The 16,764-nt window shown below is 41.3% G+C and overlaps 1 protein-coding gene across 7 annotated transcripts; it reads right to left on the bottom strand.

The window, feature by feature from the left end:
• Nucleotides 1–945: 945 nt before the first annotated feature.
• Nucleotides 946–16,763, bottom strand: NDC80 (NDC80 kinetochore complex component). 7 transcript variants are annotated; one of them, XM_081204177.1, is made up of 17 exons: nucleotides 16,743–16,763; nucleotides 15,437–15,569; nucleotides 12,917–13,006; nucleotides 12,299–12,425; nucleotides 11,584–11,756; nucleotides 9,564–9,666; nucleotides 8,952–9,041; nucleotides 8,219–8,312; nucleotides 5,752–5,858; nucleotides 5,477–5,621; nucleotides 4,711–4,916; nucleotides 4,031–4,183; nucleotides 3,538–3,627; nucleotides 2,975–3,067; nucleotides 2,368–2,498; nucleotides 2,045–2,147; nucleotides 946–1,187 (listed from the first exon to the last, which is right to left on the bottom strand). In XM_081204177.1, exons 2-17 carry the CDS (start codon nucleotides 15,535–15,537, stop codon nucleotides 1,050–1,052), a joined length of 1,944 nt encoding a protein of 647 aa, XP_081060303.1. In that variant the 5' UTR covers nucleotides 15,538–15,569; nucleotides 16,743–16,763; the 3' UTR covers nucleotides 946–1,049. The 7 variants fall into 7 exon arrangements, with proteins under 7 accessions (XP_081060303.1, XP_081060297.1, XP_081060298.1 ...); XM_081204171.1 differs by lacking the exon at nucleotides 16,743–16,763 and adding an exon at nucleotides 16,589–16,734 and having other exon boundaries at nucleotides 15,437–15,566; XM_081204172.1 differs by lacking the exon at nucleotides 16,743–16,763 and adding an exon at nucleotides 16,589–16,734.
• Between the last annotated feature and the right edge of the window lies 1 nt (nucleotide 16,764).

Consider the following 16,764-nt stretch of genomic DNA (forward strand, 5'->3'; position numbering starts at 1 on the left):
TACATTCTTGCAAAACCTGCTTAAGGGTAGGAGTCCTCTGAAGCAGCATGAGCAGCTTAATGTATGAAGAAAATTCACACACACAAAAATCCTCATCCTTTTAGCAAGCGCCTCCATTGATTAAAGGCCCTTTTTGTTCACAGAGCAGTGCCTTAGGATCCTGTATGATTGTACAATACGCAGGAATACCAGAGAACTTTGCATTTCAATTCGTCTCTGTACAAACAATGTCATGGGTATTTTTGAAGAAAGCATGGTCACCTTCCACTACGTGCTCATAGCTTATCTTAGTAATAGTGGTTTCACCTTGAAAAACTTTGGTGACCTTCTTGAGGACCAGGAGAATGGCCATCATTCATATATTTTAAAAACCACCATAGCATATAGCACAGGGTAGCAAGCAACATCTATTTAATAAAGGTAACTATGGATAACAAACAACAATAATACACAAAAATAGGATAATACAAATGATGAAAAGTATAAAATTGAACTAAACATGTACATGTTATTAAACTCTTCAGGGAACTATACAAATTAGTAGTTTAACAGATAATTTAAATAGTGCTAAATAGCTCACTAGACCAAGTCCCAACCCTTAATTGCCTTTTGAAATTACTTAACCTAATATTAATAGGAAAATAGTTATACGTGCCAAAAATCAAGCTGGTATAAGAACAGTCTTTGTATCTACAGTTTGTTTTGTATATTGATTTTGGTATGCCATTATAAAAAATGAAGCCATTTGCCTGCAAGAATCTTTTTGAAGGGCTGCAACAATTTACAAAAAGTGAATGAGACAGATAGCATCTTAGAAAAGGTGTAGTGTGTACGCCTATCCATGATGCTAAGTCCCATTCAAGTAAGGACATTAAATGAAGTGAGGGATATTAACAGCGTGTGACAACACACTACTGGATCAACACAGCTTTTTTTTTTTTAAAAAAACTTTCTCATCTTTGAAATACTTACATGCTAAATTGGAATATATGGAAATAAAGTTAAGCATAGCATAATGTTATTTGTAAAAGATTCAAATAGGTTTTCACTCATTTTTCTGAGGCATACAAAGTCTCAACCTTCTTTTTGTAAGTATTTAGGATTTCTTTCAAGTTTGCCAATGGATCTTCAGACATCAGTTTACCAAATGCCCTATCAACTTTTGCATTTTGCTCAGTCAGGTAGGTCTAGAATAAAATAAGAGATCAGATTTTAGAACTGTATTTTTGAAATGCATAGCAGCAGAAGAGAAATCTCAACCTTTCACCTTTTATAAAAACAAAGCAAGCATTGTGGAGAAGCAACATTATCAAAGTAATGTTGGGAATATGTCTCATCATCTTGCTGGAAACTCTTGTCCAGACCCAGATAAGAAAACCAACACAGAGAAACAAGCTATCATTTGTTGGATCAGGAACCATAGGCATAAATCCAATGCACTTTGTTGCCCTCAATTAGATGTGCATTCAAATAAACATGCCCATCCAGTCTGGTGCAGTAAATCATACAGTATGATCAGGATTTTTTTTGAGAAACTACCATAGCATGATTTTAATAAATTAGTAATCCCATAGAATCATAGAGTTGGAAGGGATCCTGAGGATCATGTAGTCTAACCCCCTGCAATATGCAGGTAGTATTTTATTAGGCATAATTCCAACACATATATGGAAACAGGAATATAATATGAAAGTACCAAACTATCTCCCCACAATTTGCAAAGCTTCCATGTACCTAATGAGGTCACTTGCTCCACCTAAGCTCAGTGCTATCTGTTCTGACTGGTAGCAGCACTCCAATGACTCAGACTGAGGGCTTTCTCATCAATCTATCTCATGGAGATGCCAGGGACCCAACCTGGGGCTTTCTGCTTGCACATCTTTATGCTCTGTTACTGAGCTATAGCCCCTCCATATGAAAAACACATGCATGGTTATTAAACTATGTATGGTCACTCATGAAGAAATAAGCACTTAAAGAATAAGCATTTAAGGAATCACAGATTGATGAAAATAAACAACAGTTTAAGTGTAGAATTAGTTACCTTTACAGACACAAGATGGCTAGATGTCAGTTCCAGACAGAGTTGTAGATTTTTATGCACTCTCCGTTTCTCTTCCGATGTTGTTTTCATAACCACTTGGTATCTGGGGAGTAAATACATCATGACTACAATCCAAAACTGTTAAGTATGCTTATTGATTTTAATGGGTGAAGGCATACCAAATTTGGTGTTAGATCTTTTCTTGCATTCATTCAATATAGATACTGTTCAAAAATAACTGAGCACTTGCAGAAGAGCAACAAAATTCAGATACATTAGCATATTTTAAAACACACCCTACATCTACATCTCAATAGACTTACTGGCATTCGAGTTCTTGTAGCTCTTTCTTAGCTTCACTGACACCTTCATTGACTCCTCCCTCAAGCAAATATTTATGTTTTTCCAACGATTCCAGCTCTTGGATACCTTTTTCTTCCTCTTCTTCAGTTTTCTGCAATATGAATTATCACTTCAGAATACGTTAATGTAATGACATGGTTGTAACATGTATATAGACACTATCTATTCAAAGAGGAAATTGGGAGGAGGGCTATAAATATAAAATATAGTGGCCTTGTTTCAATTCTGGAATATTGCTCTAGGATAGGGAATATTTTTCTTCAGCAGCAGATAATTAGCTCCCATTCCAGGTGGAGGCTGTGAAGACTCTTGTGGTGTATCCTCAAGCTTTCATGAAAATTCAGACACACTATCCCTCACAAGCAGTTTGTCGCTTACAAGCCTGCCAGTGTCAACCACTTCCGAATTTCAGATGTCATTTCATAAAAGCAAACATTCATTGTCATTGTCAGCACTTTAAAGGAATTATTTAGAAACATATATTTATAAACAGATGCAGACTAGCAATGCAGTAAACAAATTACTGTTTTGTAAGTGTTCAAACCTGTTTAGCAACACTTTACCTACCTTCATTATTTGCTGATAATGATCTTCCATTTTTTGGCCTTCTTCTCTTAGCATTTTCAGAGTGCTGTTCTGCTCTGCTACCATTGTGCTTCCCTTTAAAAATGTGCATTTAATAAAAAGATATCAATAGCAGAAGAAAGGAACAAAGTAGCCCTTGTATCCAGTCCTTTTCTTAGACATCTACACTTCTAGTGGTGGCAGACAGAACACTCCTAACATGCTGCCTTAGAGGATCAGGGAATGAGTTTAGAATCAATCATATTGTCAGATTTGGCATCTCAATAATCTAAAACTTCACTACTTAGCCTACATGCAGAACAGGGTTTGAAAATGCATGAGCTACATCTACATTCAGAGAAGTGTGTAGCTGAAAAGGGATTAAAGGCACCAATAGTTCCCTGTCTTTTCTTCATTCCACTATTCATTCAGCTATTCCCTCCACTACTAACTAGCTACCTGTACTTAACCACCAACACAAATCTACATAGTTTATATTTTTTGTTTTGGGGACAGTTTTGAAAGGCAGTGGCTTCCAATTGGAGCCAAAGTATTTGGACACTCACCTGTTCTAAGGCCTCTTCTAGACCAATTTTTCTCTTTATTGCACTCTCAATTTTGTCTTCAGTATTGCTTATAAGGTGCTTAAGTGGGACCTGTAATGATTATAGAGATATTGTAAAGGGGGTGGGAGAGAGATATGAAAACTGAGTGAAAGAGACATTTCCATGAACCGATAGAATACCCAAGGGGCCAAATTAGTCCTGACTGCTTGCATCCTTATCCCCTGTGACAACTTTGGAAGACCTAGTTATATTTTAATAAATTTAAGATAATACACTATCATTCTGATTCATTTATCCATTCTATCATAAAGACAGCCAGCATCCTCTTTAACAACAGTTGCCATCCAGGAGCCTATGGGAAGTCCACAAGTAGGACAAATTAGTTCTGCTAAGTGTTCTTCATTTGTAAGCAATGTTAAAATCTACCCCCATCCACTTTGCATGGCTTTTTAAAAAGAGGACTATTTACACCAAAACATAAGCATACACTTACATGAATTTGTTCTCTGTATTTGACCAGACAGTTCGGCCCTGAATCTGGCTTAAACTTAATCTCAAAATCAAGGCCACCGGAGTTCTCTGAATTTATAGGTATTAGTTTCAGCTTTCGAGCCCCTCTATGGAACTCTGCCAATTGGGCTTCAATCTGTTAAAGGTGGGGGGAGGGGACACAAAAAGAGGTACAGCTTTAAAACACTGCAGTTGATAAATTGACAAGAGCAAGGAAACAAAACCTAAAGTATTTGGTGCTTTTTTGGTTCACATTTGTTTTGTGCTTCAACATGGAAAAAATACCCTTTCTATATTGTCTTTCAGAGTGTGATTCAGTAAAAAGTTAAGTAGTTGTTAGACTATAGTGACCCGGGCAGCAGTTGATCCAAGTCAGTTTTACTACACCAATTCTCAACAAAAATATGCACTGTTGTAGCTGAAACAGGATCCAGTGTCCGGCAAACAGAACTGCAACTACTATTGCTTAAGTTAAAGACTAAAAGCAAAATCGTGGCTATACCTCATGCTCTAGCTGCTTGAGAAACCGTTGGGTTCTAGCAATCACTCTTCTACCACAAAAATCAAGCTCTGCAATTTCCTCCAGTTTAGAAAGCATAAAGTAGCAGACTTTGTGAGTGGCCAGAATATCTGATTTCAAAACATTAGTGTAGATTCACATACCTCTTCTTTTCCTCTAGCGTATTTTAATTCCTCATTCCACAAGTGATGTTGCTCTGTCTCCAGTTCCTTGGTTTTTTTATTGACTGTCTGCAGCAACTCCTCTATTTCACTCTTTAGCCTCTCAATATCTGCAACTGAGTGCTTTTGATTATCACAAATGTACTTCAGTTGAGCATTCTCTTGTTTCAGGGCTTCCATTTCCATGGCTAAATTTAAGAACATGTAAAACTTTGTTAGGAACCCAAAATGAAAAACAGAACCAGTTACGAAGATGTTGCTGCAGATCACAACACTCATTTCTACTTCTTTTAAATTAGCTTAAAACACATTTGTGGATAAAATTCCAGAGTGTTTGGAACTTGAGTTCTCAAGTGGAATTCTGCTTTTTCACAAACTGAAACTTATTGAAATAAATGAGAAACTTACCAAAATTATGAAGGGAAGATATAGATAATCTCAGTGTTATTTTTTTTCTGGCACTTGGGAAATACCACAAAAAAGAACCTGTCTTATAGTTTGGAATAAGCCCTATATACTTTAAGGGTACCTTTATTTTAGATCTAAAAATTATCTTCATATGAGTAACTTGACTTTGTTTACCAGCTCAGAGTAGTTCAAAAACAAATAATTTCTATGCAAATCCCTCCTTTGGAAAAAGTTCACTACAATACAGAGGTATGCACAATATTTTATTTTAGAAAACCTTAGATGGGACAATGAAATAAGTTATACAGCAAGTTACTGTTGAGCAGTGTTTTGTCCTTACCACCAGCCTCCAACTCCTCCGTAATACTCTTTGATTTTTGACTGAACGCATTTGAGCGAGATTCCAGGTTGGCCATGTAAGCATTATATTTCTGAACATCTGCCTTTAAAGATGATTTCAGTTTCCGTAGATTCCCTAAACGGTCCTTTAAAAAAAGAAAACAAATGCCCACAATAGATAAGTTAACATACTGCAATGAAATCATATCCTGAATGGCAGATAAAACAAGTGTGGGGAAGATATTTTAAATAGTATTCCCACAGCCATTTACACACCGGTTCACTTTCTCTCTCCTTCTCACGCTTTGCAATCTCCTCATTCAGCTTTTTTAGTTCTGCTTCAAATGCCTCCAAATGATGTTCATTTATCTTAAACAGATCCTCTGAAAGAAAAAGAAAAAAAAAGTCAAAATAACCTGCTAATAACTCAACACACCAATTATACCAAAACAGGGAGCTCAGAACAAAGAATACATTAGGAAGTAAATTTACACAGGCTTCTGCAGATTTTACAAGCCACTGCTATTTTGCAATGCAATGTCCAAAAGGAATGAAGTTGCTGCATTGCAGAATAGATTGCCCTAACTGCTCTCTGTGTGGAATACTTTGTCGCTTGTTTACATGAAATACAAGTTGTGTGTGATGAATACAGTAAAAGTTTCAATTAGCACTTATTTTTATTCGTTACATTTATATTCTACCTTTATTTCATCATTGAACTCAAGGTGGTGTACAAAGGGCTCCCAGGTAGTCAATTATCCAGGCAATGTCGGTACATAATTAGCCAAAAAGCTACATCATGGGGCTGAGAGCATGTCCTAGGACTATTTTTAATATATTACAGTTCAACCAAGGCTAGAATAGTTTGGTTGGATAGGGGAAATGGAAACTACCAGATAAATGGAAACACCATACGGAAATGTAAACGGGCAACATACCGTATTTTTCGCCCTATAGGACACACTTTTCCTCCCTCCAAAAATGAAGGGGAAATCTGGGTGCGTCCTATGGGGCGAATGCAGGCTTTCGCTGAAGCTTGGAGAGCGAGAGGGGTCGGTGCGCACTGACCCCTCTCGCTCTCCAGGCCTCAGGAACACATCCGCAGCCTAGGCAGCCTACTTCCCGGAGCGCCGGGCACACTGAAAGCACAGTGTCCGGCGCTTCGGGAACACATCTGTAGCTTGCTTCCCGGAGCGCTGGGCGCGCTAAAAGCACAGCGTCCGGCGCTTCGGGAACACATCCGCAGCCTAGGCAGCCCTGCAGGAGTTCCCGCAGGGCTCCCTACGCTGTGGATAGCAGCCTGCCGCCCGGCACGAGGAGCGCCCTGAAGCAGAGCACCCCGCCTGCCGGACAGACATCCGCAGCGTGTTGGAGCCCTGGGGAGTTCCCCGCAGGGCTCCCCACGCTGCGGATAGCAGCCTGCCGCCCGGCGCGAGGGGCACCCTGAAGCAGAGCGCCCCGCCCGCCGGACAGACATCGGCCAGCCCCACAAGCTTGGGGGACAGCAAGGAGGCGCAGCACCGCCATCCCACTGTTCCTCGACCTGGTTCGGTTTCCCTGACCTGGTTTTGGGGGGGAAATAAAGGAATTCCCCCCCCTTTATTTCCCCCCCAAAAAACTAGGTGCATCCTATGGGACGAAAAATACAGTATATGGAAACATCAAAAAAGGAATAGATTTCAGGGAAAGATGGAAAGCAAGGCAAATGCATGAGGACGAGAATTTAAGGTACAGTGGTGCCCCGCAAGACGAATGCCTCGCAAGACGGAAAACTCGCTAGACGAAAGAGTTTTCCGTTTTGGAGGTGCTTCGCAAGACGATTTTCCTATGGGCTTGCTTCGCAAGATGACAATGTCTTATGAGTTCCTGCTGGTTTCTTTTCCTCCCCCCCTTTTCTAAGCCGCTAATCAGCTGATCCGATCAGCAGATAAGCCGCTAAAAGCCGCTAATAGCGCTAATCCGCTAATCCTTCAATGGGCTTGCTTTGCAAGACGAAAAAACCGCTAGACGAAGAGAATCACAGAATGGATTCTTTTCGTCTTGCGAGGCACCACTGTACCAAGCTTTCACTAGTTCATCACATATTTCTCTGTCAAAACATAGTGCGCACAGGAAGACTTGATGCTTGGTTGAAGCTGTTTGAGACACTAATACTATTCCCACCACCACGTCTATGGGGCATTAAAAAAAATCAGTCCCCATATTTTTGCTAAAATTTAATCAAGCATCCTATACTCTTGCCCACATTACTCCAGTGTAGCAGCTCTGCTGTGGACCTGGATACTGCCAAATAACAATATTTAATATTAAATACCTATGGACTATTGACTAGAATGCCCCAATGACCTAAAAACTAACCCATGCCTGTCAGAAAAGACTGATAAAATGCAGGAACTGTAGTTTATCAAGCACAAATTGTTTATTTTTTATAATCAATGATTACTTTAACCAGGGATAGGGTTTCCTAAAGATACCTGGACTGGATTGGACTGTTTTTATCCATATGACTTCTAGAGGCTATATATAAGTACTTGGGATCACAGAAAAGGGAGCTGGGCAAAGTGAGAAGGTTTTGAGATAAGATTCTTCCATTTAACTAAATGATTGATTATATTTCAACAAGTTCACTATGGGTTAACAATTTTTTAAAAACATGTTAACTACAGAAAAGTGCTGAAGAAACCACAAGATTAGCATTTGCACCCATTGAGTTCTATTTAGTTTTTAAATGAAAACTACTTACTTAATTTGGAGTATATTTCAGCATCGAATTCTTCAAAGCTGTCTCCACCCCTCATAAAATGGTCATAACATTTTATAGTGTAGTCTAAAAAAAGCTGCAAATAAAGTTATTCAAGTCAGTTTCATTATAGGGATTTTTAACCACAGAAGCAGAGGCCAATCAGAACTGTATTATGTAGCAAGTCTATAAAATAATCCAAGATGAGCAACTAAGTTATTTATTTCTACATTTCCTGGAATCAGCTGCATTTTAGCTAGAGCTTTAACGGAACTTCAAACAAATAATTTTTTTTTTGGTATTTTGAGGGACATTAGGCGCATGATTCTATCTGCTAACTACACTGGCAGGGGTGCTTTAGGAATTGGTGCAAATCTTCTGCACCACTGTATTTTGGAAATACACCACTGTGTGTGTGGAGAGAGCAGAGAAGAGGTGGTAATGATACACTGTTGAAACAAATGGAATTATAAAATACTCAGATGGATACTCAACCCTGCCTATTAACAGGAATTAAAGCATGAGATTAGTAGACCTCAGTAGAATTTTTCTGTTTCTCTCAAAATTTTCTAAACTCTGTGCCTATGTGTAGGCTCACAGATGAAGAGACTGTTGGGGCAGAGTTGGGGAAATCAGGAGGGAGGGGAAGAGAAGCTGCCTCTTCCTTTAGACCAGAACATTGCTTTTTTGTGTTCTTGCAAAAATAGCACATTTCCTGATATTTCACATCACATACTTTGTTATGTATAATTCCATCTTCAGTCTCTCCTTCCAAGGTCTGCCCTTCATCAAATGATGGCATGTTTTCTTTCAAATAAAAAGACAACTGAAAAGGACAGAGAAGATCATATATTAACATGCATGAATTAGTACTATTCAACAGAATACAGCTGATACCTAGCTGCTGCTGTAGACCAGTGAAGTTCATGAATAAATGTGCAAAGTAGATTTCTTTACATTTATACAGGAGTATGTAGGTTTCCTTAGTAACAGCAATGAAGCTGTACAAATCTCTTGTCAATAGCACATTTACCAAAATAGATGTAACCAAGAAAATGCAGTATTAAAATTACCTAGATATTATTGCTTTGGCCGAGCCTTCTCTATATCACCTAAATTCAAAGTAGTTCTAGAACTCTTAAGTTGCAAAGAACCTGGCTCTCAAAATCGCCAGAACAGTGAGTCTAAAACGGCTACAAGTTTACCTGACCAATATAAAATGTTTAGAGTTTCCATGTTTGTAAAAATATAAAAAGTAAAAGTAAACCCTAGCTTTCCATGTTTGATTTACAGTACTTGCAAACCCTGTAAAAGTAACTGGAGACTTATTCCAATGGCTTTGTGGTACCTTGACACAATCTGTCAGCCAGACCAGAGCTCCTACAATCTGAGGCCACGTATGCGGTGCTCCCACTGTGCACATAGCACTTTTTGACAATGCAAAGGGGTATCTATAACAGAAGCAGAAAATATTAGAAAGTTGTGTAATATATTTTGATTTTTAAAATATACAAAAATATATGCTATTTAATATTAAGGTTAGGAAGTATAGTCAGATATGAAAAGCATTTCCCCCCTCCACTTTGATTATGCATCAACCCACTAGAGATTAGGATATGGTGGAGTTATCTGTCTGCAAAATCCAGCCACCTGAGACACCTTGTTGTGGTTGCCAAAAGCAGTCAGTTGAGAAGCTATTTACTGCTAGCAATGATCCCATCACTGGTAGCCAGTGTAGGGCTCTGATTCAGGGCATTACAGGGGTGGAGCAGAGCTAGCTAAGGATCTGTTGGATCCACGACTGCTTCCTGCTGAGAGGTCCCCTATTAGGACTCCTTAGGTGCACCAGCCTGGTGCTACTGCAGTAAGAGGCAGACCACATATCTGTGCCTCTCACACAAACACACTATACCAGTACAAGCAGCAAGGCTTTGGATGTGGCAGTGACTCTACTCTACCATGCAGTTGCTCCCTAGCCCCATTTAGGATTGCTCTGCCCAAGGTTCAGTTATTGTTATTTCTTACAATCCACAATTTGGCCATTTAAGTTAACTGTGCATAGCATGTTGACTATGCCTGTGTCAAAAGATAACAACACGTTATCAAAGCTAGCAAGACCAGGTTAAAGTCAAGACTCGATGCATAATTGTCACCCAGTCAATATTTGCAATATACTTGCTTTGTGCCAATATGTTAGTGAGACAGACCACATGCTGTATAGTCAAGCACTTCAAGAGAATGATTGACAGAGAGTAGGAATCTCTAGTTATACATATAATGGACTCAGCTAGATTGGTAAAGAAAATGTGTTTTATGTGTTTTACAGTGGTACCTTGGTTCTCAAACTTAATCTGTTCTGGGAGTCCGTTCGACTCCTGAAACCATTTAAAAACCAAGGTGCAGCTTCTGATTGGCTGCAGGAGCTTCCTGCACTCAATCAGAAGCTGTGGAAGCTGTGTCGGACGTTTGGCTTCCAAAAAACGTTCGCAAACCGGCTAGTCGTTTGAGTACCAAGGTACCACTGTATATGGCTGCATTATAACAGTAACACCAAATGGCGCTGTGGAGTTCTATTTTGCCAACACAATTTCTCATAAAGTTCACAATGCATTCAACTGAAATGCTTCCTTGATGTGTCTAGATCCAGCCAATTATCCTTTCCTACACAAAATAGGATGGATCATATTTCTATATTTTTGATAAATATGAAATAGTATTCTTAATGTGAGCCAGTGGTTTATGGGTAATGAGCCAGTGGACTACACAATGGTAGTTATTTCAGATTAAAACAAATGCCATACATTATGCCTAGAGGCTTTGTTTTGGGCAGAGAAGGGGGGGGACCTGAGCTACAGAGGAAACTGCCCCTTGATAAAAGTTAAATCAATGTGATGAAGTCCATTGAGAAGACTTGCAATATGTTTCTAGGCTCTGGCACCTAGTGGCTCCTTCCTCCCTCAGTTTGAGGGTCAGAGTGTGATGGTGCCTTCACCTGGCAGCATGTCAAAAAGTGTAAAGTGCTAATTAGTGTTGCTGAAATGATGTTTTATGACTGTGTTGAACTAACGTAATGAAGGGGTGGGTTTAATGATTTTACAATGCTATGCGCATGCATGTATTGTCTTTGAATCCTTTGTAGTGACTTCCACAATTGGGGCTGCTACTTTGCAAATGCAATCATTATCTTATTGACCTCCAGTAAGGGAATCTCCAAATTTTCCCTACATAGGGAGGGTGGGTATGGCTTCCCTTAAACAATCTGGTGGGTGAAGTTTGGCCCACGGGTCAGAGTTTCCTGTTTTTAGCAGTGTAGACAATGTTCTCATACTGACAAAAATGTGCATATAGTATATTATCCTGGTACTTACCCAAGCTCTTTAAAATTTCTTGGAATTTCTTCTTCAAACTTAGAACTGGGAAGCTCATAAGAAGGGCAAAATTGCCCATAAATAAAAGTGAAGATTTTCACAAAGTCCTTAGTAGATGGAGCCTGGAGTGACTTCACAGAGACGGTAGGACCATATCCATATGTAGTAAGAAACTGAGGGGGGGAACGTTATATTTCTATCACAATTAGTTATTTAAAAATTATACCTCTTATTACAGTAAAGACCTATGAGCAGCTTATACATAGTGTATATATGTTAGATTTCACGCCAGAGCCGCATGAAGCCACACAATCCAAATTAGGGCACCACTCAAATAAAGCTAACCATGCAAGTTAAATGAATTTGTCTACAAAGACTTGTATGAGCAAAAATACTTCTGTCTTGCACGTTGCTGTTGTTGGGTTTTTTAAAAATCCTTTTTTTCAGAAGGTGGCATCTTAGAAAAGGCATCCCCACCCCTACCAGTATAAAAGAAAGGAATGCCTCTTCTAACAGCACCAAGCACCTTTCATTTTTTAAAAAATAAATGTATCAAAGTATTTAACACTTTAAAAAATCCAGCTGCTCATTTAATTAGGGTATTTTTTTTACCCTTTTTATCTTACAATGAGATTCCTAAGGTGGATCAATCAGGGGCAACTAAAACCAGCTAAATATTCTAAACCCAGGCCAAATATAAGTAGTTGAAAAGTACTTCGTAGAGTTGTCGGATACATTGCTGGACGTATGCTTTATCATGAAGTGGCCTAGGTTCCTTGATCTTTTCCATATTCCCGAATGCCCCATACTGGCTGCTTCGTAAGCTTCCAGGGCCACTGCTCCTAGAAACAAAGGAGTAAGATGACAATCTCAAGTTAGCTGCTACTAAGCAAACAGAGCTACTTGGATACAAATGTTAGGTTACAAGAATAAGTCAGACTCACAGTTGACAATGTCATTCAACTTGCCACACCACAGTATTCCACCAGAAAATTAAAGTGCAGTGTGGGGCTTTTCCTTTTCCTAAGGTATTCTTGAATTTCTTTCTAGCCAAATAAAAGCGTTAAACCACTCTATATCTGGCTTGAAAAAACAAAGCAACCCAGAGTTCTCCCACATTCAAAGGGTAGGTATAGCTTCTAAACTGGTACTTCCAAGCATAGGAAGTAACAGTGTTGCAACATTTCCCCTGGCTGGAAATAGCATCACAAAGTTACACTGCTCCAGCGTTCTAAATGGTGCTGTGGCTTAAATAGCCTCATGCCCATTTCTTTTTTAAAGAATTCTGCCAAGTGTAGGCCTTTCAGGAGTTTTTGTCTGTGCGCTCTATTACCTTTTGCCAAAGAAACTGGTTTTCCTTTCCGATGTCACTGATCCGCGTTTTCCCACACTCAGCTTTCCAAAGGTTGTCCTCCTCTCTTGTCTTGAAAAGAATATTGATTTGCACACATCATAGCGAAATAAGTTACCTTTAAATTCTGTACAATTAAGTTGCCAGCTATTAGTATCAAACTGCAATACAGATGTTGTTAGGCTGCATACATTAAGTTCGATATACATCCACTTAATTATTTTTACTCTTGCTTACCTTAAAAATAGACCTTTTACTGTGACTTATGCTTATTTTTAATGTGCTATATACAACACCTTTAATAATCTCATTAAAATAGAAACCAGACATCAACAGGACTCCAATTTTCAAAATGTGTACTTTAAGAATGTAAGACGAACCTTGCTGAAAGATGTTACCAGTGAGAAGCTTATGGGAAGTTTGTGGATGAGATCTCAGTGGAACATTGCTTCTTCCACTTGCAATTTCCAGGAACTGGTATTCAGAGGTATACCACCTCTGCTAGTGGAGGTAGAGCATAGCTTTATCCTCCATAAATCTGTCTAGCCCCCTTTTAAAATAATTCATGTTGGTGGCCACGCCTACATGAGGTAGTTAATTCCAAGACTTAACTATGTGCTACGTTAAGAAATACAGTGGTGCCTCGCAAGACGAAATTAATTCGTTCCGCAAGTTTTTTCTTCTTGCGAGTTTTTCGTCTTGCGAAGCACGGTTTCCCATAGGAATGCATTGAAAATCAATCAATGCGTTCCTATGGAGACCGTCCGGGGACAGAGGGGAAGCACCGCACGCCTTCCCCTCTGTCCCCGGACCTGTTTAAACCAAGGGGTGGTGGGGAGAAGATTGCTTCTCCCCGTTGCCTGCCCCGCAATCTCCCCTCTGTCCCCGGACCTGTTTTAAAGCAAGGGAAGGGGCAGCGGGTAGAATTGCTTCTCCCCATTGCCGCCCCTTGGTTCAAAAGGGGTCCGGGGAGAGAGGGGAAGACGCGCTGCGCTTCCCCGCTATCCCCGGAGCTTGCGGTGCAAGCTTCGTTTTGAGAAGCAAGCCCATAGGGAAATGCGTCTTGCGAAGTGGCTAAGAAAACGAAAAACTCCTTCGTCTAGCGAGTTTTTTGTCTTCCGAGGCGTTCGTCTTGCGGGGTACCACTGTACTTCCTTTTGTCCACCCTGAAGCTCTCAGCATTCATGTTCACTTAATGTCCCCTGGTTCTAATATTTAAAGAGGAAGAAACACTATCCCCAATCAAACTCATCATGCATAACTTTATACTTCCATCATGCCCTTCCCTGGCTGCTTACCTGCCTTTCCCCCAAGCTTAAAAAGCCCTGATGCTGTAGCCCAGGCTTCCTCAAACTTGGTCCTCCAGATGTTTTGAGACTACAATTCCCATCATCCCTGACCACTGGTCCTGCTAGCTAGGGATCATGGGAGTTGTAGGCCAAAAACATCTGGAGGGCCGAGTTTGAGGAAGCCTGCTGTAGCCTTTCCGCATAGCTACTCCCCACCTTGAACATTATGTTTGCCCTTTTCTAGCTCTACAATGTCTTTTTAAGGTATGAGGATCAGAAGTGCACCCAGCATTCCAGGTACAGGTCACCAGAGAATTGCATTGGCAGGTTTGTTGTTGTTGTTTTGTTCTGTTCTAAGAATTTTAAGGTCTCTCTCTCTCTCTCACACACACACACACACACACACACATGATGTTCATAAATGTACCAAGCAAACACATACAAATATGTAAACCACATATCTGAAACCCAGAGAAAAGTCCTGAAACCATTTTCTCTTTCCCAAAATGACCTCAAATATTTCTCTGCAAGGTTGAAGGAAATGGGGAAAAACCTCCCCACTGTCTCTGTGCTCATAAATCCTGCCTTAAGGGCACATTTAAGGTGTGAATAGGGTGAGCCTGTGACCTGGATTCGGGAATTAAGTAGTTATAATAACGAAAGAGTGGCCAAAACCCAGATAATGCAATCGGGTAACCTGCCAGACAGGAGATAACACACTCAGGATTCTGTTTTAGGCTGCCCCCCCCCTGTGATGTATGTATGATGTATTGGGGGAGATGGTCCTGGGCTACACCCCTTCTGTGATGTATGTATGATGTTTCTTGGTTGGTCTGGAGTTTGAGGGTGGGCAATTTCAAAAGTCTCCTCTTTCCTGCTTGTGGTGAGCAGTTGCAACAGTTTAATAAAGATCAGGCTTAATAGCTACTTTGCTTCTCAATATTCTCTGTTTGGCCTCTTGTTATTTCTCCTACCAATAGAGAACCTACAAAAGGGCTCTATATGGGCTCTTGGGTACCCCATAAGGGAAAAGGAGCAGTTTCTCCCCCTCATAACAGCTCCTTTCCTAATGATTCTTAACACAGAATTTAGGTTCTCAGCAATCTCACACAGGATGGACTTTCAAAAAGCAATTATATAGCAGCATCCCAGGACCCCTTTTGTCTTTCAGGAATGAAACCCTGCCACAAGAGAAATTATGTATCTTACTTACGTTAGAGGAGTATTGGGCACCGCCTTGTTGGTATCCTGCACCCTGAGAGGATGGATGGACTGCCGGCAGCTGAGGCGGCTGGTACTGGAGCTGCGATGCATTGTTGTAGGCGAACTGCAGAGGAGCAAGCCTGCTGGAGAGAGTGAAGATACTGCCTGGTCAGCGACAGAACTGGGAAGGTCCAAGCAAGGCTATTCTTTTAAAAGCTGGGCATCTGTCTATGTTGGGTTTTTATCTGTGTGCCGCCTTGAACCCCATCAAGGGAAAAGGCAGACTACAAATAAATAGGGCACCATTATCTACCACGAGGCAGGAAGGCGACTGGGGATCTCGGGGGCGAAAGTCCTGTTCCGTTGAGAAAAGGGCCTCGAGCCGCCCCAGCAGGAGAGGACTCTCCAGCACCCTCGCCAGTGGTGTAGCTAGCCGCTGGGGTGCCAGGTGTGGCGTCCTGCAGCTGGGGACGAGGCACGCTGCATAGAGCCTCCCCCTCAGCTGTCGGGCGGCTGAGGGAGAGGAGGACAGACACAAGTCCCATACTGCTGTTTCAGGCAGCGCCAAGCCACCACGTCACTCCCAGGAGAGATGTGTGGCTCGGGCACGCTGCAGGCCCCGCGGTAAGTGCCCGCCCCCACTGTGTGGCCCCCAGTGCCAGCCGTGTTTCGTTACGTTTGTTGACTGAACTAAAAAGTTTTGTGAGCTCAATTTTCAAAAATTATTTTTAAAAACTCATTTTTGTCATCTCCCTCAGGGATGCCACCCAGAGCCTCCGCCACTGACCCTCACCCTGGGTTAGGCAGAGTAGGTCGAGGGGAACTGCGCCCCTCCTGAGAAGGGAAGCAAGCGGAGAACCGGGAGGGGGGCACTTTCGTTCCTTGAGGCTGCAGCCCTGGGCAGCCTTTTACCCGAGAGCAATAAATAAAATTCCCGCTTGAGCATACCAAGGCCAGAAGGTGCGGTTAAGGGAGGGTTTCTTTTCAAGGGGCAGGAAGAGAAGAATATTTCCAAGCATCTCACATTAGGAGACGGGAGGCTTCGCAGAGCCCCAGCCCACCGGCGAAGGATCAGAGGAGCCTTAAATTAGGGCGTTCCCTGCATAGGGCGCTGGGAAAAGAAACGGTCCCCCCCCCCGCCCATAGGTCCCCCCCCCATCACCTCCTTCCGCCGAGCTGAAGAACCCCCGACCCCACTCAAGGCCTGCAGCGCCTGCGCCAAAGGGCTTTCAGCCGCCGGTCCCGTTGTTTAGACCCTTCTCGGTCTAATCGCGGAGCCGCTCTTGGTTGGTTGGTTGGTGTTTTTTTTAAATTACCCGCCAATCAGGAACGTCACCA

The sequence above is a fragment of the Podarcis bocagei genome, assembly GCF_964188305.1.
Source record: "Podarcis bocagei genome assembly, chromosome: 8".
Lineage (NCBI taxonomy): Eukaryota > Metazoa > Chordata > Lepidosauria > Squamata > Lacertidae > Podarcis > Podarcis bocagei.

Excerpts from the sequence above, each read along its gene's own strand:
- NDC80 (XM_081204177.1), bottom strand. The coding sequence starts at position 15,537 with ATGCATCGCAGCTCCAGTACCAGCCGCCTCAGCTGCCGGCAGTCCATC. Across the intron at positions 2,499-2,974 it reads ATTATCAGCAAATAATGAAG|AAAACTGAAGAAGAGGAAGA; the intron begins GTAGGTAAAGTG and ends TTCATATTGCAG. Across the intron at positions 1,188-2,044 it reads GCCATCTTGTGTCTGTAAAG|ACCTACCTGACTGAGCAAAA; the intron begins GTAACTAATTCT and ends ATTTTATTCTAG.